The following is an 18,963-nucleotide window of genomic DNA, read 5'->3' on the forward strand; positions in this document are numbered from 1 at the left end:
TTGGGTAGGCAGAAGTTGGTTGTTGCACCAAACTATTTCTCTAGTTGCCTTCCCAGAAGCAAGTTCTGACTCAACCTCACAATTTTAAGATGTTAGAGAAAGCTGTTGACTTCTAAATAGCACAATTTGTAGCTACAGGTCAAAATTGCCATTAGATAGCCATTATGCAGGCTGGTTGAATGTAACTAGAATATGGGAGAAGTGTTTGTTTATTTTCTAAAATGCACTAGGTCTAAAAAGTATTGCATTTATTGTGTACTAAGTTTCCATGTACAGATTAGGTAATAAATTAAGCTGCGTGTTGACCCATCTAACTGTGGTTTGGGTTTGATCCAGCTGTGCTAAATTTTCATGCACTTGCTCTTCACACATTAAAGAAGAAAATATCATGGCATGAGCTGATCTTGAGAAATCTGCACAGCAGTGTTCACCTTATTTTCTCCCTATCTGTAAGACATAATTCACAAGCAAACCTACACAGTCAAAACAGCCCAGTTCACTTTTGGGAATGCCTTTTAGGTATGTTTAGAGAACATAGAATTAAAATGTGAGCTTCTGCTGGGGACAGGGACAGGGACAGGGACAGGGACAGGGACAGGGACAGGGACAGGGACAGGGACATGTCAGAGTGCCAGGCTCCTGGCTTTAGTTCCAGACCATGGAATTTTTTTTGAGCTCACCATCATCATTAACAGAGTAGATATTAACTTTTTGCATGGTACATATATTACCACACTTTGTCAAAATGTAACATTTAATCTATACTCACATATTGCAATTAGTGTTCAGGAATAAAAGAACAAGGGAAATACCAAACCCTTAATTAATCCCTATTGTCAGTTATCTACATTTTCCAGTGCGGGTGAGAACTGCATCTTTTTTTAACAGCTGAGTGGGATCTTAACACAGCTGTTAAGTTGACATCACTTGTGAATATAAACTTCTCCTCAGTAACTGCTTATGTGCATTGTGCTGACTGAAAAATAAGCCACCATGCTGTTTGGATGGTAATGGGCCTCCAGGCTTCCTTTGCTTGATGAAGCAGGTCTCTCTGCCAGGTCATTAGGGGAGTACATAATGAAATTAACGTATCAACATCCCTGGATTTAGTGCTAGAGAAACATCTCCCGGTCTGGGATCCTCTCTCACTTTGTACCTCCACTCTTCTACGAAGTCTTCCTCAGGCACATTGCTCAAGTCGTTGTGACTGATCCCATCAAAGAGGCCACACAAACCTCTGGTGCTGTTGAAGTCACTGCTCGGCATCCTTACTGTCAAGCCCATTCCCCACTCGCTCACATCAGCTCGAACAAATGCTCCTGAAGGGAACAGGATCTGAAGAGGCAGAAAAAAAAAACACAGTGAATTGAAGCCATTACCAGGCTTTTTATGCAATAAAAAATGTCCCTTTTTATAAACAAAGATATCAAGGTAAGACATTGGCAATGCCGGTGGTAATTTAAGATCACTTAGATGCACTATAAATATTTATATGTGCTATTATTTAGCTTGCTTTCAAATTTTACGGTGCTACTGTCTGACAATGTTACATAAATATAAAACTGCACGAGTACTTTCTTTTTAAATTAATAATTACATTCATTGAAGTTTTCCCACTGGTAAGTTACCAGCTAATTTTTGAAGCAACTTCCATGACAATAAGACTACCCTTGTGTCTTTGCCTGGGAAATCATTTCTTTTAGATAAACTGCCAAGTCTGAAAAACAGCTTTCTTCCCTCTGAAAAATCGTTTCATTTTCCAAGGCTGGATTACCCAGAAAATGATTGTGTTTTAAAGTGGATAAAGCAATTTTCTCATTAAAGAACTTCTGGTAGGCTTACACTGACCTTTAAAAGAAAAAAAATCTTGAGGGTAAGACAAAGAACTAGCTGTGTGGATAATGGATTTTTCAGATTGGTGGTCCAACCAAAAAAAAAAAAAAAAAAAAAAAAGAATAAATCTGTTCAACTGAAATGTATTTTTGTTTGTTTGTTTTATTTTTCTAGGTAAAAAGAAAATGATTGTGAAACTGATCCACGCCAAGAGTGGGAGCGAGAGCACTCTATCCTGATAAGTAATCTTACTAGTTTGTTTGATCCAAAACTTGTTGGAAACTTCTCATTACAGTAATTTCAAAATAATTATCTTACTTTTTTTAAGTCACCCCTGGCTGAGAATAATTGATTCAACCTACTAATGCCCATTGCTTTCTTTCCAATTGTTTTTTAGGTCCCTTATAATCTCTTCCAAACCAAATCTATTCATGCTTGTGAGAAGTGTTTAACTTAAATTTGTATTTCTGTTTTGGAATCCAACTTTTGCATTTTGCAATAAATAACACTCTTGTCCATTTTAGTTTCACAGTCCTCATTTCAACAAGGAGAATACTTTTTGTGGAAGCCTGTGCATGCCCTCCTGGTTCAGTTGAGACAAGCAGTAGAGTTCTGCTGACAAAAAGAGCTGTGGACACTGTACAGTCAACACAAGCCCTCTGTGTTTTGACTGGGGCAATCAAAGCATTAGCTTTGGTGAATAATGAAAATCATCAGGTAAAACCAGCTCTCAGAGTACATCAGAAGGTCTTGGTTGTACCTCCACCTTGGCTATAAGTCTCATTTATAAGTAACATTTTTTCTTATTTTTTTAAGGGGATGAGGAGAAAACTCCAATGACTTGATGATTTGATTACTTTTATTTATTTATTTATTGTGGTTGTTTAATAAATAGATCAGGAGGACTGCAGTTGACATAGTGCTGGGTAGCATTTGGTTTCCTCCTTCAGATAAACGTGCCTTCTAATTAAATGCTTTACTACCAGGAGGAGCATCTCCCACAAGGCTGTCTATAAAATCCTTGCTGTCAGGACTGAATGAGCTGTTTCAGCCTTCTGTACTGCATGGATGGATATTTCCAGGTGTGGATTTCTTTTCAGAGGGCTGCAACCCTTCCTTTCCTACTGCTCCTGGAAGGCAAGCCATCTGCCACAAAGGACCTACCAACAGCCCATGTTTTCCTAAATCACATGGATGTAACATTGCTGATTGGGACGGTGAAGAAGATTTTTTTGAGACCTAAGCTTAGAGCGATAGGTAGTAACAGGCTGCTGAAAGCTGCTACAGAAAGGTGTAACAGCCTCATTCCAAGCAGCAGCCTTGCATGATGCAGGAGAACCTGCTCCTATCCTGTGCAAGGCTGATGAAGGACAAATGCTGAGCAAATTGAGGTGCACTGCTCACAGTGGTGCCATCAGGGACCATATTCATTGCCTACAATTCCTACAGATTCCCATTCAGATCAGGTAAGGATTCTTATTCATGGCCTGGAGGTGTCCTATTTTGTTTTAAACACAAAGGAAATCAGTGAAATTTACACAAGGTGTAAATGAGGATAGGGATTCCTTGCTACAATTATGCTAGTAATAAAACAGTAATTATATTGCATTCAGTTGCAAAATGAAATGACAGCTTGCTTCCTGCTTTTTCTCTATTCTATAATTAACAGATTTTCAATTACTACCTCATCAAGATCTTTTCCAAGTGAGATCACAAGGACAGCCAAACACAGGCACTCCCTGGCATTGTTCTGGCTCTGCTGTGGACCTATCTTCACCCAAAATGTCTCCTGGCAATAAATCTCGATGACAAAAGTTTAGGATAAAATTATCTTCTTGGATGTATTTTGTGCTTCTTCTTCTCACCAACCCCACTGGTGCAGCCTGCTCTTATTCTTCCAGTGATTTCACTGGATTAGTGTGGATAAATGATATCCATGCAAAATTTGTAATGGCCATATAATTTTTTAGGCAAATACTTTAAATTACAGCAAATGTTGCACATTTGCAGCCCATTTCCATGGCTTCTGGGGGCTATCTGTATCTGGCTAACATTGTATTTTTCTTACACTGTAAAACTACATTATTCTGCTACCTGTGATCTTTCCTTGAATATTTATATCAGAAAGATCTGCAAAGAAATTTGCTTTATGTGATGTGGTTAGGTAGTACCCAGCACAAGTGAACTGAGAGTGGCTCACCAATAAGTAAGCAACAATATTGGCACTTGGATATGCCTCTAAGAAATTTCCAGAGATATTTGTTTTGTTTTCTCTTGCAGTTGGTTAAACCAAAACTTCAACCCGCTTCTTCCCTGCATCTCATTTTTTTTGGTACATTTTGCTGCAGGCACTTCTCATGCCTTCAGATAGATATTTTTGCAGCAACTTCATTAATAATTCAGAAATATTAAACTGGCATTTTTAAGAACAGCAACAAGAGTACTCAAACATCCACATACTGTGATTTTTCTCCCTCCGTAGGCCTTTAGGATTTTGACCTGTGGCGATGCCCCAGTGCTGCGGATGGCGAGCTGTGGCCTAGTTTCCTGAGAATGGCCATTGCAGGAGTCCAGCATGACGATGTCGTCCCCCTCTCGTGCAGCCACCCCACAGTTGCAGGCCGTGGCGGATCGGAGGCCTCCACAGTCCCACTGCCGAACGTGCACTTCGAACGCCCGCGATGTGCTCTGGCACAAAAGGAAGGTGCCGATTTTGTAATTATCGTAACGCCTAAATGATGACAAACAAAACCAGGATTTAGAGACCCAATGCATCCACCCAGAGTGACTGTCTGTGCCCCTCCGGCATCGTGGCTGGCTTGGAAGAAGGGGAAGATCCAGGTGCAGGGAAGCATTTCTCCAGCACCATAAGCAAGCGGTAGCTGTCACCATTATTAGCTGGGAGTGCAAAAGAATTCATGTGAAAATCTGGCCGCTGTCTGCGAGCTGCTGCTATGGCAACGGGCATGGATAAAAAGGATAAACATTTGATAAAAGCAAACGGGAAGAAGTCCCTGCCTCCAGGCCTTAATAAATATGTTTTGGTTCTAACTGGATGCTTTACAGCATGATATTCTTCAAAGCAAAATCAGTGCTCAGATAACCTCTTCTGTGACTAATCACCAACTTTTACAAGTCTGACTGTGGCTGGGCAAATATTTCATGTGAAAAACTGGGCTTCTACTGAAAACCCATTAAAACAAAGTTGCTTCCTCCCCAACAATTTCATAGTAAGCATACCTTCTGCTCTAAATGGATCGTCAATCGGAGCACTGCTGTGTGTGGAACAATTCAGTACTTCCATTCTTCTCCGTACAAAAAATCCTTGCTCCATGTGAGGCCACGGGCAAAATAATTTTGGATGTGTTTCCCTTGGCCAAGGCCAGATCCAAATCCTCATGACCACAGAAAGTGCTAGTAGGTTTTCCAAACTAGGGACCTGCAAAATCCTTTTCCTCTACTTGTTCAGGTCTTTCTCCTTACACCAGAGCAGATTTTATTTTATTTATTTATTTATTTATACTCTAGTTTATTTCCTGATGTATAAAGTTAAAGAAAGCAGTAGCTGCATATTTTATATATGTTGCTGGAGATTTCTGCATACAAGCCAGAAGCTAACATCTTTAAAAGCAGTGGATTCTTCTTCCTTTACAGGCACTGCATTTATTTTTAAACATGATTTTTAGGAAATTAAGCATAATGGAAACTAAGCCATAAGCTTATAATAATAAGCATTATTGTTTTCTACAGTAAAAAGGAAAATGCAAAAAGGAACATACAAAAAAATAAAATCAACCACTAAACTAAGTAACAGGATTATTTTTAAGCAGTGTCATAAAAACATCGATGTTTTTGCATTCTGTTAATGTGTTCTATACAGGCGAGAAAATAATTTGTTTCATTTTGGCTCCAGAACAAAGAAATTTTAATATGTATATATCTGCATTTTATTTCTCTCCAGAAGAAAATCCATAGAAAAATATGTAGCTTAAAACACAGCAAGAATTTAAACTCCAACTGCTTTTCTCTGCAAGAAACCACGTTTGACATTATACTTCATCTTAAAAAAACTTAGTGAAGTTGGCCATAAAACGATATGATTTTGAATGCTTTTGTCTCATCTTATTTTCTAATCAGGTATATAAATCCTAAGTGTGCAGTGCAGATGCTGCTGCTCAGACTGATTAGAACTAAGGACAACAGAAAAAAAAAAAAGTTAGTCTCTTAACATCAAGAACTAATTCTGTTTGGACCTCTACACAGAGAAGACTGAGGAGCCAGGAAATTTAATGAGAGTGACCTTCCACAGTTCCCTTCAACGGACCTTTCAACAGGAAGAGCCTAGCAGGAAAGGTATTTAGAGAGGCTGATGGAACATAATGCCTCAAAATGGCTGTATCCAGACTAATCAGGTGTGTCTGGTAAATAAGACTGTATTAGCATACACATATAAATATCATTCCAGCAATGGGAGTTTAATAAGCACTGCTTAATAAGCGTTGACAGTGGACTGAATCCAGCTCTCTTGGAAGTCACTTAGCGTCCTTCAATTAAGTCATGACATAGATTGCATGGCACATAACAAACAGTAACGTGTCTAAATTGAAGCTTTCAGCTGCCTTTGAATTACACGAATGGGTAATTGAATGTAATCAGGTAAATTTTTGTGATGTTTATACAACTGTAATTGTGATAATGATTCTTTGGACAACATTTGAGAAATCAGGTTGCAGCCTTGTGAAACTAAAAGCACAAAGGAATGTTACTGGGGCTCTTGCAAGAGGGAGCTCTGCATATTCTTTGTGAACAGACACTACAAACTGTGTCAGAATTGCTCTCCATTGTAAATTACCCCATTCTGCTTCCCTGTCTATGGCAATGAGTGTAGTGGATGTAAAGTATGTACTCTCCCCATGTATGTGTTCGGGTTGTTTTTCAAGGACTGCATCAAATTCTTGTCCCAGCGTGAAGTCATAGCTCAAGTTGTGCTCCAAATGTGAGAATTATAATATGCTCATAAGTCTTTTGATATGACAATAAGATGCTATAGGAATCATTTCTCTTGGTTCACGATAAATGAGGGACAGAAGGAAATAGAAAAATCCTCACTTCCAGTAACGTTAAAATAACTAATGCAATGTGCTTAATATTCACCAAGCTACCTTTTTATTAATTTTTATTATTCACTAATTATTGTGACTGTTCCTACAGTTTTTCTATCACAGTTCTGTCACCAAATCATTTATTTTTCTTGTGTTCCTCTGAGCTCCCTCTTTCCTTATGAGTGAAAACTCTTTTATACTAGTTGTGACCCTAGGAAGAAGCGGGTGATGCTGAAGGATGTTCTCTGGTTTCAGAGTACTCATTACTAAGGAGCAGCTCTGTTATTCTCAAAGAGTAAAGCTGCTGGGTTATGTTCAGCAGCCAGTGTATGCTTGGGGATGTGTAAATTTCTACAGACTATCAAGAAAGAACAGCCCTCTGGGAGGGCTGCTCATGCCCAGGACTTAGTTGTGGGCTGCCGTGATGAATGCCATTAAAACCAACCACAAGCATGAAGTTTTGCAAGCTGGGGATTTTGTCACTCTGCAGGAAATAGTGCCATTCCCCCTGCAATAATATTGATGGATGGATTGATGTAAATTTTTGAGAAAGCTCAAAAAAAAAAAAAAAGTAAAATGGAAAATAACGTGAATGATATATATAGTTCACCAATCAAGAAGTATTTCCCTTTTTATATTTTACCTTAAAAGGATATTCTCCACATTTAGTTTTAAGCTAATACTTCATGTTTAAGAACCTACAATTTATGTCATGAAAAGCTTTTATATTTATAATGTGCCATAACTAATAATGAGGGGTATACTTTTGCTTTACCAGGCTTTCACATTTGTTTAATTTAGAAGCTACTTTGCTATAAAAGGAAGAGCTCTCTCTGGATTTTAGCTAGTATAATTAATGCCGTTTTACATCGATGCACCAATATACATAAATTGATTGTGCTTACGCTGTAAAATACAACACATTCTTCTTTGATTTTCAGTCACTTCTTTTGGTCAAAAGACTAGAATGATTACAAGATAAATATTTCTACAGAAACATTAGCCAGAGGCATAGCAAAGGGGAGTGCTATCATTAGAAGTGTGTTAGGTATTTCAGTTATATAAAGAACAATGAGCTACCTCAGATGGGAGTTCACTATGTCAAATTAAACAAACAAATTAATTAATTAATTAATAAAAACACATTGAAATTGAAAATATATCTATAATATATATATATATATTATATATATATATAGAAGTTACAAAAGGAAGTATTATTGTGAAATCTCACAAAATAACTTACAATTTAGAAGTGACCATAGGAAAATTTTGCTGCCAAAAAGCACATCAATATCTTCTGGTCTTTTGTTTTTCATACCATTTTTCATTTTCTTCCACTTTAAAGCTGCTAAGTAAACTATTTATATTTTTTTTTAAGTTAAGCTAAACTTAACTTAAAAAGTTAAACTAAATTTTAATGAGCATTGTTTTTCATTTAAGTTTTCTATTTTTGTGTCTGCTTTCATGCTTGTTTGTCTCCATTGTGTATTTTTTCTTCTTTTCACCATTTTTAGTAGGAAAGTGAAAAAAAGTAAGCAAATCTAAGAAAGGTAGGAGTGTGTTTACGTGCATGCCTATTTGCATAGAAAACACTCCTACTGTTTTGCTCTTGGCAATGCTCCCCATCTTCAGACTTTCTTTTGCTTTCCTTATGACAGTTCTTTATACAGCCATCCCCAGGACTCCATGGCGAGAGGATGGAAAATGCACCACAGGGACAATTGACTACTACCTGTCCACGGCAGCTCTGCCTACAACATTTTGACCTTAGAGTCTGCTGTATCCTGGTAAGCTGACCTACAGGATTCTAGATAAAGTGGCGGAACAAATTGATTTCCTTGAGATATATTGCTTAATGGATGCTCTTCTGTTGATCTCAGAGGTAGTTTTGGTAGTTTCTTTATCAAGCTTTGTTTGCTGCCATCTTTGTAGCCATGCAGAGATGAGAAAAGGGTGTTTTCAATGTTTCCTCTCTCCCCTGTGTACTGTTCTTACCTGACCTGTGTCTACCAATCACTTAGAGGTGATATAGCTCCTGATGCTGAAAAGCATCCATTCATCCTATTTACCTATTGCTTCCTAGTCCCTAGGAGAAGTTTCTCTCTCTCTCTCTCTCTCTCTTTTTATTTTTTATTATTATTTTATTTTATTTTATCTTCCTTTTTTCAACGGTTGACAATCTGCAGATTGGTCTGAAACATTTTTTTTTTTTTTTATTGCAGAACTCTCATATGGTTTCTTGTGTCCACAGTTTGTGCAATTATTCCATATTCACAGTACCAAATGCACCCCACATTTCAAATACAGTTTCCCACCACATACCCTTTTATGAAACAGGGAAATGCTTCTATTGCATAACTCCGTGTCTACATCTGTATTTACCTTTATCTATAGGCTGTAGGTTTGTATCAATAGAAACACAGGAACTGCATTCCCCACTCCTTATATACAGAGCTTTAAAATCATTTGATAATATGTTAAAGTTTTTTTGGATAGACAGACAGAGAAGTTGCTTAACTGACATCTAATAGTGTAGCATAATCATTACAATAATTGAAAGAGAAATTATTTACAATAATAAATGGGAATATAAGTAGGAGTAATGGGACTGTGAAATGATGGGTAAGAAACTTGGCTGAATATCAAATGATATATCTTAGTGAAATAACCTGGTTATTGAGATGGCAAAAGCCCCATCACTTGGCTCATTTAAAGCTATACTGGACAGAGCAGTAATGAATGCCCACAGCGAAAAAACGTGAGGTTATCAAGGGGCCAGGTATTCCTGGGACTTTTCTGTTTCAGAGTTGTGTGACTCAGAGGCATGGTGCCACAGAAGGACAGGCATTTCCAAACTGCTTGTGTTTAAATGGAATTGTAAATTGCTTAGAATTAGAAGTATTTCCATGTGCTGTAAGTAACAGAGCTCCAAAATGAGTTACTGAAATAAAATTTCTCTGTTTTATTTTAGACCTTTTGCCCATGGAAGCTATGTAAAATTGTTCTACATGGCTGATAGTATTCCCCCATTCCAAAAAGCCATTTTCAGTAATTTATGACTTCCTAAATACAACAAGCTGTCAGGTCCCTGTCCAGCCTTGGCCCTAAATCAGAACAGAATATTTTAAAACATAAATATACAAAGAGTTTTTAAATAATATTCTGATCTCATGTAATACACAGAGTCGAAATAATGGTGAATACCAAGAGGCACATAAATGTCTGTGTACCACTTTTTCTTCCCCATTTTCTTTATACTGAGAAGCCAAACTTGCACGAAATAAGTGCTTGAACACATTGGAGATGGCATACAGCAAAAGGAGGAGGGAAACTAGAAAGTCCCAGGTGTGCAGAGCTAATCTCCTAGCTCAGACTACCCAGTTTATGCAACATCTTTATTTGAGGCAGATGTGTAGCCTTTAACAGAGCCACTGCCTTTCTCACTCATTTCATCGAGAGATTTCTGCAGTTTTGACGTCATTTCAGAGTTCATGTTCTGACAAATATATGCTTCTGCCTCCAGAGCATGCTGGATTGAAATTGGGACATTAGGATATCGAAATTAGAATATCACGCCTGCCGAGCCCCTGTGGACGATATGCTCATAAAGTCATTATCTGTGCCATTAGGAGGTTAACGGCGGAATGACAAAACTGGAATGTGATCTGAAATATTAGTAACTTTACTTCAAACATACCAGATGTAAACTTTAAAAACTGTCTGTTGTATTTCATAGCTAGGGTAGAGTGCAGGTTTCCAAACATAAAGATACCACGTTTGGATCACTAAGTTTTTAAGCAATTATGTAGGAGCACATCTGTACATTATAGGAGGATGAACAACTTCAGTTTTGCAATATTTTTGCATACTTTCCCTGAAATTTGCCAGTCATAATTTCTGGACTTCTTTTGCCTGAGACAGCAGAACCATTTTTATCATGTTTTGGTTGTGATTATGACTGTCAGCTCCATGCAGAGATATAGCCATGAGTAAACTAGACCTGGAAGTAGATAGGAGAATGCAAGAGCATATTTGGGCTGAATGAATTTGTGTCAGGTATTACTAAACTGTCAGGAACAACATGGGCTATTTGCACAAGATGTGCTTCTACAGGGACAAGATGGCTCACCTGGGTGGAACTGGGGTGTCTCTAACACCACGCCACATGACATAGAAACCCTCTCAAAGTCATTAATGTTGGTTTTGTTTGAAGAAAATTTTGGAGTCTGACCTTGAGCTTGTAAAAATAAAAACCTCTCAAAACCTCTCAAAACCGTTGCAGGTTCAAAATGAATCCTTTTCCCATCCTTTTGTTAAAATGAATATAAACAGCTGGAAGGAAAACATGTATGTTACTCAGGCACTACATTAATCATTATAAGCAAACTAGTACAATGCTTTTTTGGTATTCTAATGTAAAGCCAAATGCATGCTATATCCAGAAACTGAAAACTGCAGTAATCGAGCCAAATTATTTCAAAGTAGAATACTCACCATCCATCAAATGTGATAATGTGTGGATCAGTGAAAGAGTAGCAGTTCCCTGTTGGGAGGTCTCGAACTGTGACCTAGTTAAAATGAAATGCGTAATGAATACAGTCTACACAGCAGTTTTTCTTCATTACCGCTCCTCACAAAACATTAGGGGCAGGATTCATGTGTCAAGTACAAACTAAAATCTGACTTCTAAAACATAATTGTGGATGGGTACAAAATAGGCTTTGCTTTCAAACAACTGAGTTTAATCCCATGCAATATGGGAGTTCAAAGTGCTTCTATTCTACCAGATGTAATGCACTGTGTAGCTGGTAAAAAGCAAACCTTTTGTATTAAACTTCTTTGCTAAGAAGTAGATCATTCACTGAAATTATCAAGAGAGTAGAGTGCTCATTAAATTGTACTAATTTTAATGCCTAAAGGATTGTATAAGGTATGCTGTAATTAAGTAGCATTAGCATATTTTAGCAGTAGTCACTGTCTGTCCCCTAGCTTGACCTTAAATTTCCTGATACAGCATGTGAATGTCTGATTTGTAAATTTTATGTGAACATTATCAATTGGGTACTGGTGACAAGGACACAAATTAAGCTGGTGGAGCTGTCTGCTTTTGGCACATGAATGAAAGAGGAAAGGATTTACTAGAGCAACAAGGATCATCAGCTTTGGCTCTTGTTACTTGGAAATAAACCAGGTCACAGACAAGGTCTAAGACTCTGGTGACCTGCAAGGAGCAGATATACCTGTGAAAGCCAGAAGTCATGAAATCCCCTTGGGAGTTGCAAGACCTGAATCTCAGGCCCTACTGGGCCTGTACTTCCTCTGCCTCTCAAGATGGCTCCTTGTCATGGCTGTGTACTCTGCTATCCAACCCTCAGAAATGCAAGACTGGGGTGTGCAGCGATTTGCAATACAAAGGGCTCCCAGTCACACTGGTGGGCATGACGAAGTATTATGATTTTTCCATATCCAGCCTGCAGGGCTGATTTCTTGGCCAGGGCTGTTAATTCCTTGCGTGCTTTTTGCCCATGAGAAATCCAAAGGTGCAATTCAGTTAGTTCTGCCACCATCTGCACAGCAGGGAAGAAGAATGACCACTATATTCTTGTATATTATTTCAGCGACAAAGCAGAATTTAGCTTTTAGGAACAGTGGAGAAATTAAATAAATGAATAAGAGGGTGAAGATAAAACCACAGTACTTGATAAAATTCCTCACCCGAGGCAATACATCATCTGTATTTCAAAATGTCCCTCAACCATCACACAGAGACATTGCTTAGACACCCACAGGTGTCTGGCATCCCAGACTATTAAAGTGATTGTCTGGAGGAATGAAGAACTTAACACCTCTTTGAACAGCTTTTTGATCTGAGGTCAATCGTATCATTTGTGTTTACCAGAGTGATGTAAAGAAGTATCTCTGAATTTTCCCATTTTCTCCATGGCCACAACCTTTTCTGCTCTGCTGTTTTCTTGCATGGTGCTGGCAAAGGATGCAAGTCTCAGTTATAGGCAGCCCTAGTGTACTGAAGAAATCAATTTTTTCAGGTGTCTGAATTTGTCAGAATGTTCTGCCCACCATTTCTGTTCAATTTTCAGATAAATCAAAAATATTTGAGCAAGTCTGAAGGACTATAGACTATGCGGATTTTAATGTATGGATTTCTCCTTGATATGTTGCAGGAGCAGTTTTACATTAATGCCTCTAATTAACTGCAAAGCAGCAATGGGGAAATGGGGGGGAATAGAAGGTAATGTCTATTATGTTTTCATAGATCAAGTTTTAACTGAGATAGATTGAATTTATTATTAAAATAGATTAATTCCATTTCACATTTGATACATTTTCATATTTTAATGGAAGCATTCATAGTTTCCAAGAAAAAAATATGAATATGTGTGTGTACTACATTGAATTATCTGCAATTTCTAATTTAAGAATCTTAAAAAGTATAAGGGAAGCCTGTGTTGGAGAAGGAAGGAAATAAACACATGCTAGACATTTTACATTTGAAGGCAAAAATTCTTTTGGTCCAATTTAATCTTATCCTACCATGAGTAAATCCACCAGAATCAGGACAGTGAACTTACAGATTTAGCTGGGAGCTTGTTTTCAGTTACTTTAAATGCTCCAGCTTAGATGTTCCAACTGCTCTGAGAGTTTTAGCTGAGTCAAATCTGTCTTCTTGCTTATTCCCCCAGGTGGTGGGATTTTGGCTTTCAGACCTCCCAGCTGAAGCTCTGAACCAGCTCCACAGCCAGCAGGCCAGCTCCTGCTCACCATGCTGCCTGGGCCAGGCTTCCTGCAGGGACAGTGTGGCTAGCCTCCCTGATTGATTCCCATTATCTTTACTTTGGATGCTCTGTACTACGATAAATGAAGAGACAAAGCATCTGTGTTGTCAGAGGCATCCTAGAGATTCCTGGAACAGTCACATATTGAACACGGTGATGCTGAACCCTCCTTTTTCATTAGCAAGGTACAGCCTTTCCTCTGCTTTTCTCCAAACCGCTGGCTGGTTACACGTATAATCCATCTGTTGGCCTTACCAATGGACTAATTGAGAATGAAACCTAAATCTGTTAAAGCAAAAAGCTTCACTCTTAGTTTTCAGAGAGGCTGTTTTAGGTTACTGTGCGAACAGTGGTCCACAGGTTTTTATAAGATTAAGGTTTATCATTGCCTCATTTTCTCTGATGCTATACCTCCCATTTAAAATTGTCACATTTTCCATTTTAGGACCTAACCTTCACATCCTTTGGTGTGTGAGCCCTCCAAAGTGAATCTCTCCATCCGACTGGCTCAGCTCTGATGCGGCTGATGCGGTTCCCATCCTGAGCAAAGTCTGTCACGGCTGTCACCGTCAGCGTGGCTGCTGCACAGCTGCCCTCTGAGCAGGGCATTGGCACCAGGTCCACCTGGCATGCTGAAAGGGCGATGTCTGGCAGCCCTGGTAATTGCCTGTCTAAAATGAACAGGAACACTGAGTCTAACAAGAAATATCCAAACAGTTATCAATCCCATCCAACACAAATACTTTACATTCCAGGACACACACCTGTTGAATTCAGAGAGGTTTTGCGTGAAGATGGTTGCAACTGACTCAGTCTGCCATCCTTTAGCACATATTTTTTTTCCCCTACAGTAGACAACTTACTGAAACTCATCAGTGCTTTTCTGTCCATGGGTGCTAATATTTCTGGAATGACAGTCTTATCTTTATGGGTCCGTGCCCAGGAAATGAAGATGAGTTGTTTTTGTGACAAAGAAAGAGATGAAACTGTGTTTCTGGAAAACATTTATCTTTCACTAGCTTTATTATAACAAGGTATCTGCTGGGAGTTATTTAATTTAAAGCATAGAGAATTTTTGATCTGGAAAGGGAATGTTCTCCAGTCAGTTTTTAGTGAACTTTGGATCCATCATAGGAAGATAAATGCAGCAGATTTGGAGAGCTTTCTCTGTTACTTACTTTTGGTTATACTGTGATGCTGTGCTTTACTTTCTAATCTGTAAAATAATGGGGTTGTGAGATAAATTCACTAAAAGATTGTGGAAAAGTAACAAGTTAATGATGATACTGGCTATGTAGGTATCTGTGATGGGTCGGGAAGTTAAGGATGGTGAATAAAATCAGTATGGCAATGGCAACCCAAGTTATTCATGAAGCTTTGCACATCATATATTTCCAAAAGGAACCTTTTCTAGTAGGGCTAGTAGTGTCCATTTCCCTTGAGGATTAACCCTCCATGCTTAAATCCCAGGTAAAAGACAAACCAATCTGCTTGATTTCTCTTACATTGACATTTACTATCATTTTTTATTTATGAACAGTGAATAATAATAGCATTTGGTTCTGATACAGCTGGTCTGCATATCAGATAGTGTCTATCTGCTCCTCAGGAGCAGACTAACCCTTCGTGAGTCCTTTGTTAGGTAAAGAATGAAATCATGGCCCTACCAGGCCATCAGAATCCTGCTGCTGATTTCAGGACTCCTGGCATTTGTGCTAAGTGTTTAGCTTTCTCTCCCAGACCAATATTATCAGCAGATAAGAACAGTGTTATAGAAATGACGGCAATAGAATTAATCAGATATGAAAATAAGTGATTTCCATATAATTTTTCCCATTTGTAGAATTGCTTAATAATTTATAGTAGATGACATTCAGGTATTTTACAATGGTATTTCTAATGCAATCACATAATCAACATTTTATTCCTTATGGAAAAGACTCATAAAATGTAATTGAAATTAACCCTAGAGTAGAGTTCTATAAGAATGGAACTGAAAAACCTACAACTGTTATTAGTACATCATCAGTCATTCCAAATCCTTAAAGGATGCCTTACATCTTATAGAAAAGTCCTGGTTTATTTTCAAGGTTTTTGATTCAATTAAATTGGAGGCTTCCATGAAGAATAGTTATTGCTATTACAGTCCCATGAGCTCTGCTCACAACCCAGAACAAAAGTTTAAAATCAAAGAAAATCATCTTGTCAAAATAGCAATGATAAACTTAACAGAAGCTGAACTCCAGTGGCTTTGCTGTGTCTTGGCATTCATTATGATATTGTCTGAACTTAGAGAGATATTTCTGTGCTTGTAATTAGCTTTCTTATCACTTATTCCCTACATAATTAACACAACAGCGTTGTCAGATGGACTCAGTCAGACAAGGAGCTTGTCGGTTAATTTGCTTGGTATAAACGAATCTCAGCTAAAATAGCTTTCATTTTCAATTTATAGCACTGTGACTGGCACTATGTTTTTCAGAAGCCCTCAGCATTCCTTCAGATAAAAAAATGGACCCTACTGACAATAAAGGCTGAAAACAAACCTATGGTTGTACAAACACCCAGCAGTAGGTACTCAACCTTAAGTACATATAGATATCTCAGTTGATCAATACTAGTTCAACTGCCATCTAAGGAAACAGCCTCAGGGTGGAGTAATCAAAGGTTAGAGTTGGTTATTAGTTTAAGCTACAGAAATGTGTTGATTAAAACTGTTGATTAAAACTGCCTCTGTAACAGCAAACTACTTCAAAGATTAGTTAATTGGTCAAATTTTGACTCCATCCTGGCAAATCTTGCCACCAACACATCATGCCCATTGACAATTTGAAAATAAATCTACTTCTGCAGATCTTGCCTCATCTTTTTCTTCCAGTAAAATGCATGTTGTGGGACTGGAGAAGACCATGGCAACAGGTCAACCTCATTCCAATCTATCTAACTCAAAAATTACCTTGGTAGTTTATGTGACTAATTCTCATTTGATCCCTGTCGGCTGTAGGTTTGGAGGTTGCTTGGAGGTTTCAGGGATATTCCACCACACACGAGCCTGCATTCTTAGCTACCTCAATATCTAAGAAAATCTGTTCCCATGAGCTCAGCAAATGTTTGCCTGATGGACTAGCAGAGACTGTAAGCCAAGAGCAATATGTAGAAGGGAACAGCACTGAGCCATGAAGAAATGCAAAGTACTCCATGTACGAGAGCCAACACAGCTGCTGGAACCATAAGGTGCCGTTCAGTTTAAGATCATTGTGTTATGATATCATTTGAATGACTTTTTTTTTTTTTTCTTCTGTCTGTGCTGGCTGAGGATGGAGAGAGAAAGGAGATGAATTCAGAAAAGGAAAAATATCAGGAACTATCTGGGCTTTGGCAGCTGTTTTTTTTTTTTTTTAATATTATTTTTATTTGATCTCTCTTTTTGTGCATTAATCCTATCTGTAAACATTTTTCTCACTGAATCACCCATGGAAGAAAAATAAACCCCTTGTTAGAAAAATGGTTGGATATTTTATTTGGTGCAAATGGTAAGTAAAACTCCATATAGGGCCCTTGGTTAAGCATGATATTCCACCAGATTAACCTAGGAAAGTATACACTGTTTAAAAGAGCAAGAGGATTTTCTAAGTGACATTGTCAGTGTTTCCAAGTTAAAAAAATAACTTTAGAAAGAGAATAATACATAATCATAAGAATTTTTTTTTTCTTCTTTATTAAGACAGACAATAACTGTAAGGCAGAAAAGAGAAACATTTACTGAATAATTAATATGCAGGTCAGTTTCTTATTGATAATTGATAAAATTATTCTAGCTAAGGCCATTTCTGCTACAAAAAAAAAAAAAAAAAGAAAAACAAACAAACAAACAAGCAAACAAACAAACAAACAAACTTTAAATAGAATATTATGCTCCTGGAATTTTAAAAAAACATCTGCTCACAGGTATTTCACCCATAAATCTTCATGGACTATTGTTCAGGTTAAGACTAGCCAGATGTTTTTTGGTGTCAAATACCTGAGTGATATCATCATATCTTTTATTTTGCAAAGAAATATATGGCTTAGTTTGTTGAGCTTATAGGCTCTGCCCTCTTTAGTAATTTGAGGCTTATAATTTCACCTAGAATTCATTGTAATGAAAGTGCAGGAAAAAGTAATCACATTGATTTGATGCCAATATGTAAAACTCACCCAAATCCTCAGTACTTAGCTGTAACGTGATTTTACAGGAATCATCGTGCCCAGAACAGGTAATGGGCACAGTGCTCAGAATGGTCAAAACGTGTTCCTTGCCATCTTCTGCAATTTGTAACGATTCTGGTAAAAACTGGAAATAAAATAATACATTTTACATCATTTTGATAGATTAATAAGGCAATACTGATATTTCTGACATTTTGAGTGTTTTTAATTGATTATGAATCGATATAACTGCTTTTAAAATAATAATAATCTTTATAATAATAATTTCATAGAAATAATCTGCAAATTTCCAAAGGTAATTTTTTGTTAAAATATTTTAATGCTCTTCATAATTAAAAAAAAATGTTTGCAGTTGTCATAGATAGTGTCTAATTAATTCTCATCTCCTCATCTAAAAATAGGTTATTATTAAGCCGGAAAATAGTATACCACCATAGAATTTGTTCATTTTTAATATCCCTGGTTCCCATTCCAATGCACTGAGAGAAATACCAGTAGTATTTATAACCTAAAGTATGGCATTACCTCATGATCATGGACTCTATATTTGTACTCTGCCCCAGGTGCAAAGCTAGTGCAATTTTCACCCGATTCCTCTTCCCTGCTATGGCAGGAAGAAAGATTTCTCTATACATAATATATTGCAGCTTCAGTGCGTGGGGGAGAGGATCTGGGGCTGGGCGGTCTCTGCATGGCTGTTCTGCTGGGGCAAGAGCAGAAACAGCACCCAGGGGCAGTCAGAAATAGGAATTTCCATTCTCTGGGAAATTTGGACATTGCCAAAAAAAAAAAAAAGTAACAGTTTTTCCAATGTCACACAGAACAGGCATCCAGGTTTTTCAAAGCCCATTCTTGTAGGCATGAAACTTAGATGCTTAGAAGATCTCAAATTATCCCAGATGACAGTCACATCCTTGGGTAGGATTAGACCCAGGCTTTGCACTCAGTGTGATTTACCCTCAGCAGCTTGATTTTTGTAGGGCCTGACCAGAAGGAGGAGATGGATAAAAATTCATACCAGT

At 37.8% G+C, this 18,963-nt stretch overlaps 1 protein-coding gene across 1 annotated transcript in view; it reads right to left on the bottom strand.

Annotated features, from left to right (window-relative positions):
* The window catches only part of LOC116490673 (von Willebrand factor D and EGF domain-containing protein-like), a 141,100-nt gene that overhangs the window by 98,691 nt on the left and 23,446 nt on the right, over nucleotides 1-18,963 (bottom strand). Inside the window, exons 6-10 of the mRNA XM_032190065.1 lie at nucleotides 17,930-18,065; nucleotides 14,186-14,403; nucleotides 11,433-11,506; nucleotides 4,294-4,564; nucleotides 1,157-1,335 (exon numbers count right to left, since the gene is read on the bottom strand). Coding sequence (XP_032045956.1) covers nucleotides 1,157-1,335; nucleotides 4,294-4,564; nucleotides 11,433-11,506; nucleotides 14,186-14,403; nucleotides 17,930-18,065 — 878 coding nt within the window. The remainder of the gene's footprint in view (nucleotides 1-1,156; nucleotides 1,336-4,293; nucleotides 4,565-11,432; nucleotides 11,507-14,185; nucleotides 14,404-17,929; nucleotides 18,066-18,963) is intronic.

This window comes from Aythya fuligula, chromosome 6 (assembly GCF_009819795.1).
Source record: "Aythya fuligula isolate bAytFul2 chromosome 6, bAytFul2.pri, whole genome shotgun sequence".
Lineage (NCBI taxonomy): Eukaryota > Metazoa > Chordata > Aves > Anseriformes > Anatidae > Aythya > Aythya fuligula.